Genomic DNA, 10,635 nt, shown 5'->3' on the forward strand with positions numbered 1-10,635 from the left:
CGTAGTATGTCGTTGCAAGACAACTTTTATTAATAAAACTTTTCGTTCAATATCACATACGCCGCAATGACAAAAAACATCACTCTGAAAAGTTGAATAGAACCACTGATGGTTTCTATTTGAATCGGTGTCTTGGTATGGACCGGATTACGAAGAGATGTTTCAACACCGGTTACAGATCAACGAGCAAGAACCAAAAAGACAACAATTGGGGAGGTTTCTTAAATAACACCATCGTGACGACAGTTTTCAAAACCGTCATCTTACGCTATATAGGTGGACAGCATACCACTGAATTGAAAGCGGAGTTATGTGATATTTCAATAGCTCTTTCTCAAATGCTGTGATTTCTACCATAGGCCTACAAACGTTTTAGAGTCACATTTGATATTAAGTGGTAACTATGGCAAAATACGGATAGATCAAAATTCCTTGGCTGAAAAATACCCAAGTAAGGAGATGTACTAATGGTTCAAAATACAGATTTTGGTTGATTTTTTAAGCTCAACGAAAAACGGCGCAAATGGGCAGTGACATACAACGAACATAACCCAACAACATGGAGATAGAAATGGTGAGTCTTGCACTAATTGTTATGCAAAACTGACGCAAAAAAACAAAACTAGCAAACTATGTGAATGCATTGCGAATAGTTTGAAAGCAAACACCGCAGCTTACAGCGGCCCAAGTTGAGTCGATTAGAAAACTGTAACGGATTGGTCTTTTAAGTTAAAAGCAACCAGCTCAAGTGGTGCTCACCTATTTGTGCAACAGGTCGTATGTACAGCAAGACGTAAACTTATAAACAAAAGAAAACCAAGACCAAACGTAAACCTGCGGAGCATCTGCGCATTTAAGATTTATGGCAAATGTTACGATGGCAAAAACAGCAAACAGTTGTTTGCAATTGGCAAATCATCAGACTTTTCTTGATTCAGTGTGGAAGTAATGGTCTACTGATCGTGAGTACTTTTGGCAACACAACAAAAATACGAGAAGCAATCCACAAGAACAACTAACTTATTAATCGCAACACAAAATCTTTTAAAAATGTGCGCATTGCAACAGAAAATTAAGCCGCAGAAATGGATTAAAAGTAAGGTTATATAAGAATGAAAAACCATCAGTTTTTTTGCAATTGCTGCTGAATGCATAAGTAGGTACAGCAATGCTACCAATTGTCTAACAAGACATGTCTTATTTAACCATTTAATCGCTTTCGCTTTCACTCTCGCTTGAATCAGATGACGATACGGGTTCTGGCTTTTTGCTATTTGAACTTTTTGCTCCGTCCTGTTGGGCATGATACTTTGCCATTTCCTGTGGAATTTATTACGTTTATATTACACATATTCTCACAATTACACTTAATGTTGCCATAAGTCATGTTATTATAAATTTTCTCATCCAAAAGAAGTGCAATGTTGAGGTTAAGTAGCTCAAACGAATATTGTAACATTTAAAATTGAAAAAAATATCTTAGAAGAATGATAAAGAGCACCTTGCTTCTGTTGATATATGATGTACAATGTACTTGTACATTTGTACAACCCTAACATTTAACACAATTACTCACCTTGTTGTATTTTTCTTTTTCAATTTCATTCAGCTCTGCATATTTGCGTTTAGTTTCTGGTGATGCACTAGCCCATTTTTTACCAAGAGCCTTTGCAATATCACCAACAGTCCAAGCAGGATTTTCAGTTTTAACAGCTCCTCTACGATCAGCGGAAAAAAGAAAAAATGCTGACCTAAACAAAATTACATTGAAAGAATGATTAAGATACTTTTGTATTTAAACATAATATATTGTATGCATAAGAGGCTACTGCTGAAGTTATGCCAGTGCCTTAAAATCTCCAAAAACAACAGAGGTTAATGACCATGAAAACGCCAATAATTTAAACTATTAGCATGTGCATACTGAGGTCTTTTTGGTGCATTTGGATCCTTCTTTCGCTTTTTGCTCTTTTTCCCATCACCAGCCATTGGAACATAGTTTTTCATTTCCCGTTCATATCGAAGTCGGTCTTTTTCTGCCATGTCATTAAATGTCTTTTTTTCTTTGTCATTCATAGGCTAAAAATAAAAACACATGGATAGTTTTTTTAAATCAAATATAGTTATTACTATCTGAAGCCTTTACAAATTGTTTCACCTAACGGATCATCAGAAGGTCTTATTCAAATAGCAGAAGGTCTTATTCAAATAGAATCTTATTCTATTTGAATAAGACCTTCTGATGATCCGTTAGGTGAAACAATTTGTAAAGGCTTCAGATAGTAATAACTATATTTGATTTAATTTGCTCTGCTTTGCTTTTTTGCTTAGCATTGAGCACTTTTTTGTAGTATTGATAGTTTTCATTGTTTTGGATAGTTTTTTATGTATATAAAATGAAATTTACATACCTCAAATCCTTTTGGTCATACTTACGCAGAATACCTAAACTATAAAAAATGGAAAGTTTTCTACAATTTTACACATATGTGAAAAATAGTAAAAAGTATTCATCCTTTATACATGTAAAATATAACAAACCACAAACCTTCCACCTTTTGGCACACTTTCTAGAAAACTCAGCGAAAACGACTTGTTCTGTAGGATGCTTCCGTTTGTGTTCTTCTCGACATGTTTGGACAAAATATGCATAACCAGTCATTCGCCCTCGAGGCTTATTGGGGTCTTTCTTTCCGGGCATCTTAACTCATCAAACTTTCACTAATAAACTATCAGTTCTAAAAAGACATTGTATTGGAAATGCATTATTCGTTAAAAATTAAATTACAATCCAAAAGGATAAACCTTGTCGATTGCCATATTGGTATTATGAAATTTGCTGAGCAAAGTATCAAACAGACAGCTGGAACTAGAAGCAGCGTTACATTATTCAGTTATTACGTTAACTGCTATCATTTACCATGTTATCAATAGCTTGCCAAGGCTTCACTTGCTGATGATGTTGAACCAACATCATTTCCAACTCGCAGGCGCAACCTGCAGCAGAAAACACGGCCTCGCCACGTTTGTCCATGACCAGCTGAGCTGGTCCTTGGTTGATCAATCCCAAGCTCAATCGGAGATCGAGTGGCTTTGTATAGATGTAGCAGGCTACAAAATCGTCAATGTCTACAAGCTCCCACCTTCACGTTAATCGCGTATAACATCAACAGCCATCCCAGTGTTCCCCCACCCCAGCCTCTACGCTGGCGACTTTAACTGCCACCACACTGACTGGGGCTACAACTCCATCAACAACGACGGAGAAAGTCTGGCCGCTTGGGCAACCAACAACAACATCGCTCTCCTATACGATCCTAAGGGCGCAGCGAGCTTCCTCTCCGGTCGCTGGAACACTGGCACGAACCCAGACCTGGCTTTCGCAAGTGATGACCCCGATGATCGCCAGCCGGACAGACGTGTGCTAGAGAAGTTCCCAAGGTCTCAACATCGACCCTCGCTTATCACGTCCCCCTTGCTCGCCACACCTATTCCGAGCAAGCCTGTCAAGCGATGGAACTTCAGAAAGGCCGATTGGGAATACTACAGCTTCCTCACAAACGAAGCTACGCAGTACCTCCCATCTCCACACACCATCAAAGTGGACGAAGCCTACCAGGATTTCTGTGATGCAATCATATCTGCGGCAAAAGACTCCATCCCGTAAGGTCGACGAAAAACTACATACCTTGCTGGGATGTGGAGTGCGACAGGCTCTACCGCGACTTCCTCCGTTTCCCCCAGGGCACCGCTACCACCAACTCAGCAACAACCCTGCTGGCAAGATTGGATTCAAAGAGGAAGGAGCGCTGGACAGAAGCCATCGATTCAATCGACTTCACGCACTCCAGCTGCACAGCATGGAGTACACTCAACAACCTCACTGGCAGATCACGTGCCTCTCGTCGCCAATGCCCCATTACAGCAAATGCCATCGCCTCACAACTTGTGAAAAACGGAGTGCATAGAACGAGAGACCGTCAATCAGACAAGTCCGTCCTCAAGGAAATGACGGACCTCTGGAAGGTTCCAACACCTGTCGAGGGCAACATCTCTGGTGAGTTTACCCCAGAGGAATTTGCCTCCGCCCTCCAGCACCTAAAGCCAGGCAAATCCCCGGGCCTTGACCACCTATGCCCGGAACTAATACTCCAAGCTGCCCCCACTATGAGGTCCTGGTTAAAAGACTTCCTTTCCTGCTGCTTGCGTCACTTGCGCATCCCAAGAATCTGGAGAAGAGCACTAGTGGTTGCAGTCCCAAAGCCGAAGAAGCCCCCAGGGGATCCGAAGAGCTACCGCCCCATCTCTCTGCTCTGTATCCCCTTCAAGATACTCGAAAGACTTATCCACGCCCGTGGCGAACCGATAATAGACCCTCAGCTCCCTCGGGAACATGCCGGCTTTCGCCACGGAAGATCAACCGTAGACCAGGTCACTCTGATGACATCGAGGGGAGCTTCTCGGCAAAAAAGAAGGCTGGCGCCGTGTTTGTCGGTCTCACGGCTGCCTACAACACTGTATGGCAGAGCGGCCTTACCTGCAAACTACTCCGTCTCCTTCCTGACAGGCACATGGTCCATATGATTATGGAACTTGTGCAAAACCGCAGCTTTACCCTTTCCACTGGTAGCGGCCGACGAAGTAGACTACGTCGACTCAGGAACGGCGTCCCACAGGGCTCTGTCCTGGGCCCCCTCCTCTTTAACACTTACATCTATGACCTGCCTGACACCATCTCCAGGAAGTATGCTTACGCAGACGACCTGGCTCTCCTACATCCAGCCGGAGATTGGCAGTCAATGGAGAGGAACCTAAGCCAGGACATGTCAACTATATTAACATATCTCCAGAAATGGAAGCTACAGCTCAGCAAGGCAAAGACAGTGTCGGCGGCCTTCCATCTAAACAACAAGGAAGCAAAACGTGAGATCAACATTACCACCGATGACGAACGCCTGTCATACTGCGCCGAACCCACCTACCTCGGCGTAACCCTGGACAGGTCACTCACGTACCGACGACACCTGGAGTCACTGCGCAAAAAACTATCTGAGCGCGTTGCACTTTCAAGGCGGCTTGCGGGTTCCGGCTGGGGAGCTGACGCGAAAACCCTTCGCACAGCTACCTTGGCCCTCGTCCATTCTACCGCTGAGTACTGCGCACCAGTGTGGTGCCACAGCTCTCACACCCGCCACCGCCATCAACGACGCACTACGCACTGTGACTGGATGCCTGCGTCCCACTCCAACAGAATGCCTTCTCATCCTTGCAGGCATCCAACCTGCTGAGCTTCGCCGTAAAGGAGCCATGATTTCCCTTGCTCGTCGCGCACTGGACCCCGACCACCTCCTCCACAGTACATTCCAGCGCCTACATGGAGAACAGCAGCGACTGAAATCAAGACGCCCATTTGCGCCCGCCGCACAACAGCTTCTGAACAACGTTGAAGATCTTGAAATAAGTGCGGCACACTGGACGAACTACACATGGAACACGGAGTGGCAAAACAATACCTCCCGACTCCATGATTTCCTACCCGACGTCGATCCCCACCCTCCGGGAATGTCCCTCGCAAGACTTGCGTGGGTCCGGCTTAACCGCCTACGAACCGGCGTCGGTCGCTTTCGTTCAGACATGTGCAGATGGGGCCTGGCTCCTTCACCGGGATGCGAGTGTGGTGCCACAGACCAGACAGTAGACCATGTTGTCCATGACTGCCCAATCCATCAACCACCACATGGAACGCTTGGACTGAAGGCCCTGGATGATGATACTGTCGAGTGGCTGATGACCTCATGCCCAAACATATAGTCCGGAAGAAGACAGCTCATACGACGAAGAATCATTTTCAAGAGTTGTGTAGACATTGTCTTGCAGCCAACTCGTTGAAAGGTACAGCACCTTTTTTCAAGAAATTCACTGGACTAACATATCATAATTATGTAACTAATTCCTTTGGAAGCAACTTTTATTGTCATTGTTTTGTAATATGCTAGAGGAGCTGGTATACAAGTCCCCCCCCAAAGTATACAAGTCCCCCACACAAAGTTATTCATAACAATGTAATCCAAGGTTAAACAAACACTCCAATCAAACAAACAATATATCGGCTGAATAAGCCCAGCAATCAATCATCTGTTTTGTCTTGTGTGCTGTGATTGGACAAAATAAGTCATGTGAACTTGGTAGTTACTGGTTACTGTAGTTGTAGTAATGTAGTTAAAGCTTCTACTGGGGTGAAAAAGTGACTTACTTAGGAGTACTTAATCTCAGGTCTTCAAATTATTAACATCATCGGTGATAAAAAATATTTTAAGGCAGATTAGAAGTTATGAATGAATATCCTTATACTTAATCTAAAATGTACCCCTTGAAAAGTCGAAATGTACCCCTGGGGGTACATGTACCCCAGTTTGGGAATCCTTGGTCTAGCCAGTTTATTCAAAAAAAAATTGGACAACACAGTGTTGCCAAATGTTACCACATAAATTTCTTCAGAACCGCTTCTAAAATAGGCCATTTCTATTATGATATCATTTCAAAGGATGCAACCTAATTCAGAAGCTTTTTGAAATCTCAAAACTTTTATAATCACATTTTTGGACGCCGGCAACTTTGAAATTTTTACCAAGTCGGAAACAGAGTTCTACATCTGGCAACACTGACTAGCTTCAATCAAGCAAGTTCTTAATTGGTAACAAATTGCCTCAGAATTATTATGATTAGGAAAAATGAAACTACATTATGATGGGATTGATCAAACCTACTAAAGTGCAAAAGGCAAAAATTTTATTCCATAGCCTACCTCATGCTGTGGGCTGACGAAGCAGTAACATCTAACAATGGCTCGACTATACTAAATAACAAAAAGTGAACTGTCTTAATGCTGTCTTCCTTAAAAAAGCAAAATTTTTCTCGTGTACAGCGCATAATATATCACAGCTATACCTATGCGTTGCTTTGACCGAGTAGCTCGAAAGAACGCAGTTAGCCAGTTACGCCAACCCTTAGCATACGGTACTGAGAAATGCTTCACAGCCAACCAATACGCTTGCTCAATGCTGGCAAGGCCTATGCGAGACGAGCAATGGCTTCTATACGATTCCTATGTAAAGCATAAGCAATTTATGCGACCTCTTTAAATGACTGTTCATGCTTTATCTCTACATTTACAACTACAAAAAACGTCTAGCCTTGTTTAACAATCATTTTTCTACAAATATGACTTGAAATTTTTTGAAAAAGTTTTCAAGTAAGCTCATGAGCACCTTTTAAAGAACGCCTATTTCTTCGCTTGCGCGAGAAGCCAACGGTCCTATCAACAATGGCGAAGGTACAGCGTTGCGCGAGTCTGTTCAATCTCTATGCACAGTAAATAGCGCGTATATGCTCAAGCACTCACCACCACACCACACCAACAACACTGGGCAAAACATGCCTGAAAAATATACCGAAATCTAGAAAACAAGAAGGTGAAATGACATTTCACTCTGCCAACTCAATAGTCTACATCTATAACAATACAAAACTACTGATAACTGAACTATTTTCTGTCGAAAAGCTTCTAAATTCGTCTTCTCCGCTACGTTTGTTGGTCCACAACAAAAGAGCCATGATATGCGTAGACATTGCCCAAAGATTTACGCGTTCTGATTGGCCACTTTAAGCACGTGCTTCACAGCGGGAAGTGTTCAAACACTATTTGTATATGCTCGGCAGGCTATCACTACTGAATGCTGATGCTGTTCAAAACAAACCTGTCCTATTCTGATGTCCTGTTTCACTCATTGTATTGTTGCCGAAAATGATAATTTGCTGAAGCTATTTAATGATTTGCCATTTTCATCTAGAAGTTATCGCAAAATGCATTTATCAATTTTCTATACAGCAGAAACGTTCTTTGGGCATGAATTGATTAAACGTATGTAGATGTTGAACCAATGTAAAAAGAACACGTTTTGCTAGCTAAGTTGTGTGTTGCCGCAGTTCTTGAAGTACTTCACAACTTTTCATGCGAAAGCACTTAGCAAATTCATCCCAGGGTGACTTCAAATGGGGATATCTTATATGGGAATATCTTATCTATTGGTCATCCCTTTCTGATATCCCCTTGACGTGCGATTTCGGATAGGAGCGGACAGCTGTCCTTTTCACAGAGTGCACTGCACATATTCAAAAATTAAAAAGAAGACAGACACACTCAAAAGCACAGCATTCAAACAAAATTCAATCCAATGTACTTTTTTCACGCAAAACAACTGCTGCTGTCCGACCCCATATGCCAAATCGGAAACTTATTATCAATAGCGCTGACAGGAGCGTCCAAAGGGTACTTTTGAACCGGGGGCCTGGATGATTATGATTTTAGGAACCCGTAAGGGTAAGGCAGTAACCTTTCCAAAGGGCACGAGAACTTGAAAATAACAATTTGTTACACACCTCTTAAAGAAGAGAGTTCCGCTATCAAGATGCGTGGTTATTGCTGATTATCATTATTAAATACTCAGATTATTTCCTGAATAATATTTTTTGTATTAAAGGTGATCGCAGCGACATTACAGTAGCCTACGTAAAATTCAAACAAAAATGCAGAAAATGGCCGTTTTCAGTATCTCAAAAACTAGACCTGATAGAAACAATCTGACATTCTATTCAAAATCAGCGCTCCAAAATTAGCCAAAAACAATTGAATTTTTTTTACATAGGATCTTTTTTAATAATTAAAGCTTTGAAGCTGTCAACAACAAGTTTAGAAAAAATATCAACGTGTCCTTGAAGAAAACTCCATGGCAAAAACTTTTATAAAAGCACTTCACACAAAAGATTAATGAGTTTTTACATAAATTCAACGTAAAAAACGTAAATTAATGAAAAATGACCAGACCAAATGATACATTTAATTCTTTGTTGTTATTTGAATTATTACTAAAATGATAAATGTCTTAGGCTGTCATATTTTAGAAAATATGAAGGAAAATGTAAAAAAAAAAAACGAAAAAAATTTTATTGCAAAGAATACATAAACGGTAAGCCATGTGTTGGGTAAGATTTGCAACTTATAAATTCTGAATCAGGCTGTTGACAAAACAGCAAATAATGTTAATTTTACCGTCATTTTCTGTTTGCTTTAGTTTGTTTAGTGGTTTTGTCTCTGTCGAATGCAAACGGCACTCGGCAGTATCTGTATTTGACTGGTTAATGTTTAAAAGGCTCAATTAAAATTTGAAAACCTCAATAATGCACACAAACATTTTTAAATCAAAGTTCAACTAAGCCAGGGGTCACCAACTGGCGGCCCGCGGGCCGCATGCGGCCCGCCACGCTGTATCGCTGCGGCCCGCGAAAGGTATCAGCGTACAAGTATAACCAAAAATACTTTTCTTGAGGAGTTAAAGAGCACGAAGGCAAAAAATATTTTCCGGGAAGCATATTTTCGTTTTGCATACGATTCCACCGACCGACCAATCAGATTATAGTTCTCGGTGGGGTTTGCTTAAAGTTATTCCAATGCGATGTCCAGCCACACTGATCCAGTGGTTGATTAAAACGTCTGTTTTCGAATTTGTCTGTGAGCATAGGGTTGCTTATTTTAAGTTTGCAAATGTCATGTAAACACTAGTGTGCGTTTCACCGTTATTGTGTTTCACGAGCAGTGTTCTCTTTATGCAAGTTTTTGTTGGCAAAATAGGTCGGTGTGCCAACTCAATTTATAATAAATTGGCAAAATATTATATATAAATTGAAAGACTTTTTTTGATTGCATTATGAAAATATTTAGCTTAGTAGGCCTACTGCAAAAGGTTTTTTTTTTAAGAAATATGGAACGTTTCACGATTTTGTGTGTCATCCTTGCGCAGGAACCATGCTAATTTTCTCTGTATCGTTCCAATTTTAGTATATGTTCTGCCGAAGCAAGTCCTGCAAAATGTTGTTAATCAACAATTCTTGCCATGCTGATAAGCACCGCAAGTGACAGTTGTCTAATAGTCAAAGAAAGACGGTTTTGTAGACTCTCACAAAAAGGATGAAAAACCAACTCATTGCTTTTTTAGAGGGAAGACTGTTCATGAATTACGATAGAATTACGATTTTTCGGTGATTTCCACAAGCGTTTGTTTCATGGTGCCTGGTTTCTTTTTCCCTGTTATTGGAGCCTATTTTTTGCTGATATGTTTGCAGGTCACTATTGTATGCAGCCTGATGAAACCGCGGCTCGTCTGTCTATAAGTGCGCAAAACAAGTGGCCTCGTTTATTAGGCATTGTTAAAAAGTCAAAAGTGCTGTAAAAGGAGCTTGGCCTGCCAGTAGCGTCGTTCGATTAATTTTGTTCCTGCGGTATTCTAACATATTAAATATGAACAACATGTAACGCTGAATACTGGGTAAGAAATGCGTTCTTTTCTAGCATAAGAGTCAACCTACCTAACATTTTATTAGTGCAGCCCGCCACAGCTCTCCTTAGTGCCAGAGTGGCCCGCTCGCAAAAAAGGTTGGTGACCCCTGAACTAAGCGATTAAAAACAGTTTCGTTTTGTTCAATCACAGTGGTAAGAGTACAAGTTTCGACACTTGCAACCCAGCTTGCGCTGCCTTTGGGTATGGTGCTCCAAACTATAGGCTACAGTAGTTTTTTTAT

The 10,635-nt window shown here is 41.3% G+C and overlaps 1 protein-coding gene and 1 non-coding gene across 2 annotated transcripts; both read right to left on the minus strand.

The window, feature by feature from the left end:
- Positions 1-2,734, minus strand: LOC145783369 (high mobility group protein B2-like). The gene is made up of 4 exons (XM_082595222.1): positions 2,549-2,734; positions 1,925-2,079; positions 1,577-1,751; positions 1-1,320 (listed from the first exon to the last, which is right to left on the minus strand). Exons 1-4 carry the CDS (start codon positions 2,699-2,701, stop codon positions 1,210-1,212), a joined length of 594 nt encoding a protein of 197 aa, XP_082451348.1. The 5' UTR covers positions 2,702-2,734; the 3' UTR covers positions 1-1,209.
- A 7,078-nt stretch (positions 2,735-9,812) lies between these two features.
- On the minus strand, positions 9,813-9,917 carry LOC145783729 (U6 spliceosomal RNA). Its single transcript, XR_014290949.1, has one exon. It is a non-coding gene; the product is annotated as a U6 spliceosomal RNA (small nuclear RNA).
- Positions 9,918-10,635: the final 718 nt, after the last annotated feature.

This window comes from Aplidium turbinatum, chromosome 14 (genome assembly GCF_918807975.1).
Source record: "Aplidium turbinatum chromosome 14, kaAplTurb1.1, whole genome shotgun sequence".
In the NCBI taxonomy this organism is placed as follows: domain Eukaryota; kingdom Metazoa; phylum Chordata; class Ascidiacea; order Aplousobranchia; family Polyclinidae; genus Aplidium; species Aplidium turbinatum.

Bases quoted from the DNA above. Each gene is read 5' to 3' on its own strand.
- LOC145783369 (XM_082595222.1), bottom strand. From the start codon at position 2,701: ATGCCCGGAAAGAAAGACCCCAATAAGCCTCGAGGGCGAATGACTGGT. The intron at 2,080-2,548 runs GTTTGTGGTTTG...TTTTATTTTTAG, and splicing joins AGTGTGCCAAAAGGTGGAAG to CCTATGAATGACAAAGAAAA. The intron at 1,752-1,924 runs GTATGCACATGC...AATTTTGTTTAG, and splicing joins AATGCACCAAAAAGACCTCA to GTCAGCATTTTTTCTTTTTT.